General features: G+C 40.9%; 1 protein-coding gene across 3 annotated transcripts in view; it reads right to left on the bottom strand.

Moving 5' to 3' along the window:
• Nucleotides 1-13424, bottom strand: part of LOC145345469 (adhesion G-protein coupled receptor F2-like) — an 82526-nt gene that overhangs the window by 38896 nt on the left and 30206 nt on the right. For 2 of the 3 annotated variants that reach the window (XM_080193288.1, XM_080193289.1), the window contains exons 3-6: nt 12234-12300; nt 10648-10815; nt 6877-7140; nt 2619-2725 (exon numbers count right to left, since the gene is read on the bottom strand). In XM_080193288.1, the coding sequence (XP_080049414.1) occupies nt 2619-2725; nt 6877-7140; nt 10648-10815; nt 12234-12300 (606 nt within the window). The remainder of the gene's footprint in view (nt 1-2618; nt 2726-6876; nt 7141-10647; nt 10816-12233; nt 12301-13424) is intronic. The other variant, XM_080193291.1, reaches the window with a different exon arrangement.

Genomic DNA, 13424 nt, shown 5'->3' with positions numbered 1-13424 from the left:
CCAATGAATCCATTAAATTCACTGTGTATGGCACACATTCGCACATCACCATTCTGTTATGCTTCAAGGTAGCATCTCAGTAGGATTTAGCATTTCAAAGTTGCCTGTTACAGAGTCACAATCTACAGCAGCTCTATTCAATGCAACTCAGACTTTAAAAACTCCTCTGACCCGTAACTGCAGCATTATTGATGGACTGTTGAGAATCCACCATTGATATAGTTTGAGCTGGTTTCAGAAACATAAGTGGCGACTTTGAGTCCTAATCCAACTGTGTACAAACGTGAAGCTTGGCAACCTCACCTCCAAAGGGGTTACTGGATGTGACCACTCAAGTCACCATCACCTTCTTGGAGCCAATTGTAGAGGTGACAACAGAGAGGACACAGGGGAGACAGAAAGGTTTAACTTGTGGTCGGGGCTGGGGTTCAGTGTCACCGTCTTGGGGGAGGAGCAGATCGCAGGCCTTACATTTCCTTCATATCCTTTTGGTTTAAAGGGATTTGGTGGCTAGTATGCTGGCAACACTTTGTGTGTCCTCCTTGTTGGGTTTGTGTCAATATTGCCGCTGAACAAAATGATGACAGAGGGTCAAACTAAGGGTGACTGTAAGGTTCTTGGGTAGGGTCCCGTGAGAGACCAGGCTGTAAGGGCAGAGTGAGGGACTCAGGGAAGGGGTGCTTTCTTGCCTCAACAGGCCTGTGGACCCTCTCACTGGAGGGAGGATGACTATTGTCAGATGTAAATCCATGATGTGGAGATGCCAGCATTGGGCTGGGTAAACACAGTAAGAAGTCTCACACACCAGGTTAAAGTCCAACAGGTTTATTTGATAGTTCAAGCTTTTGGAGCACTACTCTCACTGAGTGGGAGTTATGTTCACAAACAGGGCATATATAGACACAAACTCAATTTACAAGATAATTGTTGAAATGTGAATCTTTACAGTCTTTACTTCAGCAGTTATGGGCACTCAGGCTCTGATCTTCAGGTAAGCGTTCTCCAAGGCAGCTTTCATGACACACGACAATGCAGAATCACTGAGCAGAAACAGATAGCCAAGTTCCGCACACATAAGGACGGCCTCAACCGGGATCTTGGGTTCATGTCACACTATCTGTAACCTCCACGATTTGCCTGGGCTTGCAAAATCTCACTAACTGCCCTGGCTGGAGACAATACATATCTCTTTAACCTGTGCTTAACCCTCTCTCCACTCACATTGTCTGTACCTTTAAGACTTGATTACCTGCAAAAACTCACATTCCAACCATTATCTTGTAAATTGAGTTTGTGTCTGTACATGTCCTGTTTGTGAACACAATTCCCACTCACCTGATGAAGGGGCAGTGCTCTGAAAGCTTGTGGCTTGTGCTACCAAATAAACCTGTTGGATATTAACCTGGTGTTGTGAGGCATCTTATTGATCTAAATCTCGCACTCAGGCAGCAGTTGGAGGACAAAGGGGCATTAGCTACATGAAAGTTCAAGTCCACTAGTTGTGGAGTTTTGACAGCCAGGAGCTAGTGTCAGGGCAGAAGGCTGTCACAGATGGATAGGTCATCTGATCAGCAACTCTTGCAAGCTGGGGGCCTGAGGATGTCCTCTAAGTATGAGGTTATCACTCTAATTGCAGTCTTCGCAGAGATCAGCTGTGCCTCGCTGGCCACACAAGGAAACCAGTTGCCTGATCAGCTCCCTGAAATTATGAAGCTGATTAAAGCTCAGTGAAAGTAGTTAAGTGACTGATTTCTTTTAGCAAGGTTTGCTTATGCTTTCTTGTTAACTGAATTTAAGCCATCTAGAAATATGACCAAATCTTTGTTTTGTAACTCTTGAGTAGCTTCTATATTATTTAAACCTATATATAAACAACACGTGAGCTGGGTGCCAGCTCTGCTGCATTTAAAGTTTGTATACTTCAGAGCAACAGGGTAGAAATAAAGTAACACCAAGTTTAAAATAAAAATCAGCTCCCTGAGCCTTCCTAGACAAGTCAGTTGTGTCAATAAGTCAGCACAGCCACACGAGTGTGCCACATTTTGAGGCCAAGTTTGGGAAGATTGCGTCTGGCATATTTATCTTAAATCTAACATTGCAAAATATTAAATACAAATATTCAATAAAAGCACATCAGATTCATCCTTACTTCTTTATGTTTTATTTAAAAATCTCCCTAAATCTGTATTTTGCATTTTTTGTGCCACAAACATCAGTAGTGCAACATATTTCACGGTCACATTTAAAATAGGAAGCCATAAGGAAACTTTTATAATGGGAAAATAATATGAAACGAGTTAATGGCATGGTAAGGTAGTGATCAGTGCAATTCCCTCAAGACACTCAGTACTGAAACTTGTATCCACAGCAAGATATTTAATTAAGTTTTACTTAAATCAAAACGATTACATGTTGCACGTGGACAGGATTGTATTTTCCTACTTAATTGCCTTTTGGAACTTTTCAGATTTCTACTCATGTTTTATTTTAATGCATCAGTGAGGCCTTAGACCGGAATTTCTGTTAACTCGGCTGAAAAGCAAGATTCACCAACAGTAGCAGATCATTAGGAGAAAAACAGTTTTTGATTTAATAATCTTGGTCATTCAGTTACATACCAGCTTCTTAAATTCTTCTGAGAGATTTTTATACAAGCTTGAGGAATGATCGTTAAGTTCATCTGTAAAGGTCAGTTCTGAAATTTTGACTGCATGTTTCTTTATTTCTGCAAAAAAAAATACTGTTTTGTCATTTCAAATATGTAGACTATGTAAATAAAAGCAAACAATTGCAGATGCTGGAAAACTTAAATAAAATCAGTAAATGCAGGAAAAATACAGCAGGTCTGGTAGCATCAGTGGAGAGAGAAACAGGGGCCGTGATTTTCCTATCGTGACCCGCAACTTTTCTGGCAGGTCGCGGTGGGAGGTGCACATCGTCAGCCTTGTACCAGGATTTGCACATGTGCTGGGAATGCGTGAGCATCTTCCAGGGCCGGCGAACAGTTGCCGGTCAGACCATGCTGGAAACCAGTGGAAGGCAGATAATTTGAATCTTTTTTAAGTGTATTTTAATTGTATTTTAAATCTGATTGTCAGGCTTTCAAGTCCCAATCGAATCTCCCACCCCGCCAGGAGTACTTCATCCTGGCGGGGTTTAGACTAGCTTCCCACATTAGGAGAACTAGCAGGAGACCCTGCTGGAATGAAGTGGGGGGGGTGCAATCAGGGCCCCCCAGGGGGTTGGGCAGCGGGGAGATGGTGGCCCATCAGGCAGTGTCAAGGGAACAGGGCCTATTGTGGATGGGGCTTAGGGGTGATCAGCGGGGGTGAGGGTCCCCCTGCCATTCTGCACACAGGATTGAACTGGGATGGAAAGAGGGCTGGGGGAAGCAGGGGATAGTCTGCCGGGGAGGGTCGGCCCCTGCAAGGGGTTGGGGGTGGAGGGGGGTCGGACCCCAGGTGGAGTCAGCTGGGGGAGGGTCAGCTGGGCAGGGGTTGGAATTGCCACTGCTGGGGAAGGTTGGTGTGGGCTGTGCATTGGGATGCTCCAGGATGAGGTGGCGGGAGGGGGGCGGTGGGGGACGGGGGGGGGAGCGGTCAGGACTGGCTTGGGAATTGTTGTAGGGTGTAGGGACCACAATCAGGCTGCAGCCCCCCTCGTGGCCCGCCCCCGGGTTTTTAATAAGATTCACAACTGGGACCTCTGCAGTTTTCCCCACAATTCAGCATTATTGGGTGAATCGCAGCCAGGATTAATGTTTCAAATCCACGTGACTCATCTTCAGATCACATGTATTTGTTTGTCAAAGTTCACAGATGACACTAAGATGAATGCTAGAGCAAAGAGCACAGAGGACACTGGAAGTCTGCAAAGGGATATAGATATAGATATGAGTGGGTGGGCGAGGGTCTGGCAGATGGAGTACAACGTTAGTAAATGTGAGGTCATCCATTTTGGCAGGAATAACTGCCAAATGGACTATTATTTAAATGGTAAAAAAATTGCAGCATGCTGCTGTGCAGAGGGATCTGGGTGTCTTTATGCATGAATTGCAAAAGTTGGTTTGCATGTGCAACAGGTAACTAAGAAGGCAAATGGATTTTATCCTTCATTGCTAGAGGGATGGAATTTAAAAAACATTGAAGTTATGTTGCAGCTGGTGCTGGTGAAACCACACCTGGAGTACTGTGTACAGTTTTGGTCTCTTTATTTGAGAAAGGGACTGGAGGGGGTGCAGAGGAGATTCACTGGGTTGATTCTGGAGTTGAGAGGGTTGGCTTATGAGGAGAGACTGAGTAGACTGGGGCTATACTCATTGGAATTTAGAAGAATGAGGAGAGATCTTATAGAAACATATAAGATTACGAAAAGAATAGATAAGATAGAAGCAGAGAAGTTGTTTTCACTGGTGGGTGAAACTAGAACTAGGGGCATGGCCTCAAAATAAGGGGGGGGGGGCAGATTTACGATTGAGTTGAGGAGGAACTTTTTCATCCAAAGGGTTGTGCACCTATGGAATTCCCTGCCCAGTAAAGTAGTTGAGGCTACCTCATTAAATGTTTTTAAGGCAAAGATAGATAGATTTTTGGACAGTAAAGGAATTAAGGGTTACGGCGAGCAGGCGAGTAAGTGAAGCTGAATCCACGAAAAAAATCAGCCATGATCTTATTGAATGGCAGAGCAGATTTTAGAGGCCAGACTCCGGCTCCTAGTTCTAATGTACTTATTCTTATGTATTTGTTTGTTTTAAGATACTTTGGGTGTGATTTCATAGCCCCTTCCACCTCCAGTATTTTTTGTTCCTGCTGAAGTCAATGGACTTTTGAACAGCTTGCCACATTTAACAGCTCTGCCCCCACAGTGATGGGGTTGTAAAATTCTGTTTTTTGTGTTATTAATGAATTATGGTTATTTTACAATCCAAAATTACACAAAGAGGTATGGATGGCAAATTTTTGAAAACTGCAGCTTTCACAGCTTAGCAAAAATAGAATGATCAACACATGAAATTAAAAGAATCAGACTTGTTTATATTACTTGTGAGGTGCAAAATTGGCATAATTTTCACCCAGCTTTTGGGTGCAACCAGTGCTCATAGATCTGTAAAATGGCGTCAACACGATGTATGTATCCTTTTGGGGTGAGTTATACCAGACACCATATTGGTGATGACAATAGCATGAGCACAGTAAATGGTCATTTAATGTAGCAGACAAACAACAACTGCGTTTCTGCATGCTTTCTGCCCCTGCTTTGGAGGCAAGATATCCATTTCTTCCACATAGATCTCTAGGGCAGCTTCTCACACCCGTGGGGATCCTATTTTCTCCCATTATGTGTCATTATTCAATGTTTCACAGGTTTAGATTCACTTCCTACATGCCTGCCAGCATCTGCCTCAGCCTCAATGCTCTTCTCCTTTAAACAATGCAGCAGATTGAAGTTAGGAAAATTAACTCTGATATTCAAGAAAGGAGGGAGAGAGAAATCGCGGAATTGCAGGCCAGTTATCTGACATTACTCATTGGACAAGTGCTGGAATCTATTTTTACGGAATTCTGAACACAGCATTTAAAAAAAAAATCACAGTCCAATTAGTAAACATGGTTTTATGAGAGGGAAAGGACAGCTAATCCTTTAATAAACTCTTGGAGCTATCAATCAAACTGTGAACTTACAGCCTCCCACTGCGGTAATGACAGGTTGCAGAGGTAGTCAGACAATAATAATGCTACCGTGATAGTATTTGAAGTTATTGCTGAAAAAAAGAGACTTACTGTCAAAGCCTTCTGTCCTGCACTCATCAGGACAGATGCAAAAATACCAAATTTCAAAGGCAACAACAACTTATGTTGCACAATAATAAGAGGGCTGTTTTGTTAACAAGTGGACACAACTTGCTAAGAAGTTGCTTTGGAGAATGCACCAGCAAAGAGATATCCCTCAAGCTTTTGTTTAAATTCAAAAAAGGCAAATTGACTTTGATTGGTCAAAGCGTTACCATGGGATTGCAGAGTGGAACAACTTGGGGATAATGATTCCATGTTGCATTCTCCATCGGAGTGCCTCATCAATCTGAATCCACTTACTGAACAATCAGCCTCCTTTTCTCTTGTGGTACAAATTGTTGTTCACTTTGAAATTTGGCATTCTTGCATCTGTCCTGATGAGTGCAAAATAAAAAACTTTAACAGCATTTCCTTTTTTTCAGCAATATTTAGGGTTAAATAGATAAATATTTATTGGAACTGCAGGCAGAGATATGTTTCAGCTCACAGGGATGGGAAGGCAGCACTTATTTGAACATTTCTTGGGCAACTATTTAAATTATTTGATAGCTTAACAGTTTCTTGCGTCTTATTCACCCTTTGCAAGCACTTATGTCTATTCTAAAAGAATTGTATTTCATACACTACTGATTAAGGCCCTTGCTCCAGTGAAGATAGCTTGAATTCAACAATGAGTTTCAATGGACCTGATGCATTTAGGTTTTTCCAAACGTCGGTCACATTCTGCCCCCTTTCCCCTACTGGGAAAATATGACCTTTCAGAAATCAGGGATGGCATTTCTGGATTTGGGGTCCATGAGCCATTCTGGATAAGCCATTGAATCTCCACAACTTCACAGGAATCTAGACTTAAATGTTAGTTTTCAATAGTTCTTCTGAAAATGCATTATGAATTTAGCCTTGTTATATTATTGTAGTATTACTGTTATTTCTATAAAATAATGAAAGTGAGATAAGACATTAACCAAAAAAACTTAGACATTATACAAAACGTCCTTTTGAATAATGAATATATAACAATATTAATTGCGATTGTAGATCATATCTACAAGTGCAGAGTAAGAAGAAACATTGTTCAATATACTTAAGTTATTTTGCTTGCTCGATGTTGTTGTTGTTGACACTGTTGTGGGTGATGTAGTTGTGGGCTTAGTACTCTGTTTGGGGGTTGTTGTTACAGATGGAAGCTCGCAGTATGTCCCTTCTGTTGGCTCACTCCTGATACAGTCACAGCTTCCGGCTCCTATATTATTCACGCTGCAGGACTGGTATTTACTACAAAATGCTGAGTTCCAAGTAAATCCATTGTCACACTTGCACTGAGTTTCATTGTTCACATATTGACAAACTAGGAGCAACAATGAAAAGTAATTAAAACATTGCCAGTATTCTCGGGGGGGAGAAATTAGTAAATAGTGCTGCTTCATGTGTGCTGCACATTGTACATTAATCCTTCAGCAGCAGACAACAGCTCTCACAGGTTTCTCATTGATTTCAATGAAGAAACCAGTTTGGGCAAAGCTGGTTACATCATGTGGTGCCATTTGCCCTCAGAGAAGTGCCCGTACATAAACAAGTTTCTCCCCCCTGTTTATTTGCCCGACCACTTCTAATGGATTCAATATATATTTAACAAAGTTAACAAATCAATGATCAGTAAACTTTTTGTGGCAATTTGTGAAGTATTTTAGAGAATTGTAAATTCAATCTAACCTTAAAGTACCTGGAAAATGGAAAACAAAAAAAAGCTTCATTAAAATTGTAATTGTAATTTTCACTTAACTAAAAAGAGCAGAGTTAATAACCTTTAAAATTTATTCATGGAGTGTGGGCATTGCTGGCTAGGCAAGCATTATCTCCCATCCCTAATTGCTTTTGAGCAGGTGGGGGTGAACTGTCTTCTCAAACCACTGCAATCCGTATTGTGTAGGTACATCCACTGTGCTGTTGAGGAGGAAATTTCAGGACTTTGACCCAGAGACAATGATGGAATGGTGACATATTTCCAAATAACAATTGTGTGTGCCTTGGGAGGGAATTGTCTGATAACAGCTGTAATTTATCAAAGCTAATTCCCACTTTAAGTTTGAAATTTGTTTTGTTTACACCCTCATGATCATGAAGTGAACTAGCAAGAAGATGTTGATTAATTCTTAACTTTTATTTACTGTGCTGTTTTATACAATAGCAAATTATATACATGATTGCTATAATATTTATTATAACTAACTAGATTTTGTGCTCGTAATGGCAGTGAAACTGGATTAGTTTCTACCATTGTTACAATGATAGGAACGTAGGATCAGGAAGAGACAATTTAACTCTTCAAGCCTGTTCAGCCACTCAATTACATTATGAATGACTTTAACCAAACTCTATATACTCGCCATTGATCCTTAAATACCTTTGGGGAGCATAAATTGATCAATGTCAGATTTAAAATTAATAATTGATCAGCTGTCATTTGCAAAAGAGAATTACAGCCTACTATCATTCTGCACATGAAATGTCTCCTAATTTCATTATTGGAAAGTTTGGTTCTAACTTTTTGAATTTTTCCCCCCAAGTCTGAAACTCCACATCACTAAAAATTGTTTCTATCTACTCAATCTATTTTTCTTAATCTCTTGAAAACTTTGAAAGAATCACCCCTTGATCTCTCAAATTCCATGGACAACTAAGTTAGTTTGTGCAATGCTTCCTTGTAAATTAATCTTTGGAATCCAAGGATCAATCCAGTAAATCCATGCTGAACTCTCTTCATTCCTGTGCCCAGACCAGAAACAGTTCTTCAAGTGAGATCTAATCAGGGCTATAAAGCTGGAGAAAGACTGCAATGCTGGTATTGAGTGCAAGAACTATTATGTCCCACTGCCTTTGCAGTGTCTGTCTGGAGGGCCTCCTGTATCCTGATAGATAGAAAACCTCTCTCCACCTGGCAACCTTTTGCACCATCATCTCCAATGTTGTTTCAGTGAACTTTGGAGCTTGCTATCTCCCACATTGTACAATTGTTCTTCCTGCTCAGGATCTCTTCCAGCTATCATCCTCCACCCCTGTAAGTGGTTCATTCCAGCTTGGTGCTAGCCTGATGTTAATCTGGGCCCTTGCTAAAGTGTACAGCACTCAAAAAGCATGTATATTGCAGGCTGCACATTACAATCATGGGAATCAGCAGATATCACAAAGTTTGTTGCATTGGAAGGAATGATTAAGGGTTAGTTGTAGATCTCAATCTCTTGTCCACCTTCTGGGGTCATTCAATTTTGTTCTCAGAGTTTTGTGTTACTGTAGCTTATAGGAATCACCAGGACCAAGGGAGTTCAAGGCCATCGGCATTTTCTTAGGAATTTATCTTGGTCTGGATGAGAAATGGGAAAAGGATGCCAGAACTCTCTGCTGCAGCAGGAAAGAGAGTTAGGAGGGTCTATTTTGGTTCCTTTTGGAGAATGATTCATTGAATATAGAGGCTGGTGGAGTATCAGGTGAAGTCTGTATTGTGGTTTTGGGACAGTGCAGAGGCAGAAGCGTGTAAAAAAGAACAAATACTATTGAATACCCCATCAGCCATGGTGGCATGGAATCCATGGTTAAGAAAAAACAAAGACATATTGATAGCACTATTATGGAAAGTTGCAGCATCCAAATAGATGCAACAGAGAAGAAGAAACTTGGAGAATTCGATAGCGTCTATTCATGAGATGTTCCGTTAGGTAATGTAACCAAGGTGACAGTTAGTGAATATTAGTTGATTGTCTAAGCAATGAAGGGAAGGAGAGCTAGGCCATGTGAAGGCAAGCAAATGGTGGAAATTGAAAGCAAATTTGATTAAATTTCCTAGTTCAGAGTAAGAGCAGGAAGTGAGATGAATACAGCCATCAATGAATTGGAAAAGAGGTAGGACTGGAACAAGGAGCAAGAAACAAAGATCAATTCATTTATCCCACAAAGAGGTAGGCATAGCTCGGACCTATTCAGCATGTTTAATTTGGAGAGAGTGAGTAGAGTTGAAGGAGAAATTGTTCAATGTGAGTACAAGTTTAACCAGGCAGAGGAAGGTGATTGTAGATGTGATCTGGTTGAAGCACCTTTCAAGAAAAAATTGGAGATCTCAGTGGCTGGTGGGGAGTGGAAGTGATTGGATTCATGGTGAAAACAAAATGGCTAGAAGCTTCTTAAAATGATGGAGAGCTCAAAAGTCTCAAAGGAAGAGACTGGATAAGTACAGAGATGTAAGTTGGAAATAGGAAGAAAATCATATTTAGTGGACAGCAGTTGGCTCAGCACAGACCTGATTATGGATTTTGGAAACAAGGTTGAAAGATTGGGGTACTATGAAGACCATGGCTGGAAGATGTCCAGAAAAGATGAGCTCAGTGATAGCCCTGGAAACAATAGCTTAATGGTTGGTGGTGGAATCATAGTCCAGGGAAAGGTAGGAACAAGTAATGAATTGGCTTTTAACCTCAGCTATATACAGGATCTGTACACCAGACAACAACAGCAATATCCTCATCAGTAGATCTGGTGACAATAATTTTAATAAGACAGTTGTTGCTGACTTTACCAAGTAATGTAGCAGACAAACTTGGTAAGCCAAAGCAGATAAAGTCTGCTGATGAGGATCTACCAAGTGCCTCCTCCTCTACTTTAATTTTTATGAACTATACCTCTCAGTTTCAGCTGAAGTGACATTTCAGGTAAAATCAAACTGTCAATGAAAAATAATTGCATTAAAAGTGTTTGTAAATTTTTACTATCTCACAGTTAGCCACAACCAATTTTAAGGTAGTATGAAATGTACTTTCTTTACAAGGGCCTTGTATTGCATAAAGTTTATTCCAGTCACACTCACCTGTTGTAAGTTTGATGCCAGTTATATTAAATGTGCCGCTTTCAAAAGACAAGTGAATGGGGTGCGATAATCTCAGAAGTAATTTCAGTGCTAATTCACTAATTTTAGACATGTCATTGTCTATTATGCTTAGTGCAATGTCCAGCTCATATTCATCTTGTTGATTGACTGTCACATCAAACAAATAAATAATTCAATGTCAAAATAATTAACAGCAATATTTCTTCGCAAAACAGTTAAACCTGGTTAATATTTACAATCACCTAAAAGAAAACATCAGTGATAGTGAAATTGGTAACATCCATGAAGACTGGAAACAGTTTGATCTAGTGCTTGTGTTTAAAGAGAGGATAAAATAGATTCTGGCAACAATAGACTGACTCACCTTACTTCCATTTTCTGTTAATTAATGGAATTGATTATTTGCAGTAAACATGGTGAATATCTAAACACTAATAACAGAGTAAGCAAGAACTGACACAGATTCAGATAAAGAATCATAGAATCTCTATAGTGCATGGTGCCATTTGAGCCATCAAGTGTGCACCGACTCTCTGACAGAGTATCTTACACAGGACCTCTCGCCTGCCCTACCCCTGTAAACTCGCACATTTACCATGACTAATCCAGCTAACCTACACTTTTTGGGACACTAATGGGTAATATAGCATGGCTAATCCAGATAACCTGCACATCTTTGGACTGTAGGAGGAAACCAGAGCACCCAGAAGAAACCACACAAACATGGGGATAACGTGCAAACTCCACACAGACAGTCACCAAAGGCCGGAATCAAATCTGGGTCCCTGGAACTGTGAGGCAACAGTGCTAACCATTCTGCCACTATCCCATCCCAAGCTCCTGCCTAATCAATCACCTCAAATTCTTGAAGAAACATTCCAAATGCACTCTGGGAAAGTTCAACAGTAGGATGTCACTAGACTTTCAAAAGGCAGTTGATAAAATTCCACATTAATGACTCTGTGGGGGATTTTAACACCATCCAACCAAATCTTCACATTTTGCTGTGAAAGGACCCTGGCTCAGCCTCACAAAATGTTGGCTCTACATTGCCTTTTATCTTGTCTTCAGCCTTGAAATGCCTACTTTTATCACATGGTCCTCCTTGTTCAAAGACCATTCTCTTAACACTTTCTCAATCTCAGATGTACCCTTACTGATCCCCAGAGTAAATAACTCAGGCCAGTTTATCTGCATCTTCTTAAGCCAACTCCTTCCTATCTGGGAAACTTTATTCGCTCCAATTATTACCTGCATCGTCATCATTAACTTGAGCCAACACTGGGAGACTGACATTGGAATATCTAGTCAGTTTCACACTAGTTTTGCATAAGGAAATGTGACTTCAGAACGTTTTGTACTCTGCTACCAGCATAACAGATACTACTGTCCCACCCACTGTCCAGATCATCTGGTCCTGCTGAAAGTCAATGGACTTTAGACTGGGCTACCCAATCTCCCTTGGAAAAATCTGACCAAAGTTAGGAAATTGTTTCTGAATGTCTCATTCACATTTACAGACCCGACAGGAAGTCCTAAATTAGTAACATGTGCTAATCTCTTACCATTTCTTTTTAGCCTGTGGAGATGGATTTGAATATCACTGTCTTCTGTTGGGGAAATATCTTCTGCCTAAATTATAATACATTGAGGTTATTGGATAGCACAAATCAGTGTGAAAAATCTTGCAAATTCACAACATTCACCACTTCTTTAGAAGCAACAGTGAAGTCATGCTCATGTTAGAATGTTGTCTCAGTTTAGTTCACAGATCTAATTTCAGAATGTCTGTCCTATATATAATACAATAAATGTGATCAATAGGGGTAGGATGTATGAGCACTTAGAGCATTGCAATCTGATTAAGGATACACAGCATGGCTTTGTAAAGGGGAAGTCTTGCCTTACGAATCTGGTAGAATTTTTTGAGGAGGTGACAAAAATGGTCGACGAAGGATGAGCCGTTGATGAGCTGTATATGGATTTCAGTAGGGCGTTTGACAAAGTCCCTCATGGTAGGTTGGTTGAAAAGATAAAGGCTCATGGGATACAAGGCCAGGTATCTAGATGGGTTGAGAACTGGCTTGCTAAGAGGAGACAGAGAGTAGTAGTGGAAGGGTCCTTTTCTAGCTGGAGATCTGTCACTAGTGGTGTGCTGCAGGGCTCAGTACTGGGACCTCTTCTTTTTGTAGTATATATAAATGACTTGGAAGAGGGAGTAAGTGGTGTGATCAGCAAATTTGCTGATGACACCAAGATGGCTGGATTGGCAGGCAGTGAGGAGCAGTGTCTGGCAATACAACGGGATATAGATAGGCTGGTATATTGGGCAGATATATGGCAAATGGAGTTTAATCCTGATAAATGTGAGGTGATGCATTTTGGCCGAAATAATGTAGGGGGGAGTTATATGATAAAGGGTAAGGGTAAGAGTATAGAAACACAGCGGGACCTGGGGGTGCAAGTGCATAAGTCTTTGAAGGTGGCAGTACAATTGGAGAAGGTTGTGAAGAAAGCTTACGGTATGTTAGCCTTTATAGGAAGGGGTATAGAGTATAAGAGCTGGAGTCTAATGTTGCAGTTGTATAGAACGTTGGTTAGGCCGCATTTGGAGTACTGCGTCCAGTTCTGGTCGCCTTACTACCTGAAGGACGTGGAGACTCTGGAGAGGGTGCAGAAGAGGTTTACCAGGATGTTGCCTGGTATGGAAGGACTGGGTTACGAGGTAAGATTGAGCAAATTGGGGCTGTTTTCCT

Source organism: Carcharhinus amblyrhynchos, chromosome 7 (assembly GCF_965287045.1).
Source record: "Carcharhinus amblyrhynchos chromosome 7, sCarAmb.v2.hapA, whole genome shotgun sequence".
Lineage (NCBI taxonomy): Eukaryota > Metazoa > Chordata > Chondrichthyes > Carcharhiniformes > Carcharhinidae > Carcharhinus > Carcharhinus amblyrhynchos.
The sequence above is the reverse complement of the archived record's forward strand: the minus strand, read 5'-3'. Positions and strand labels throughout refer to the sequence as shown.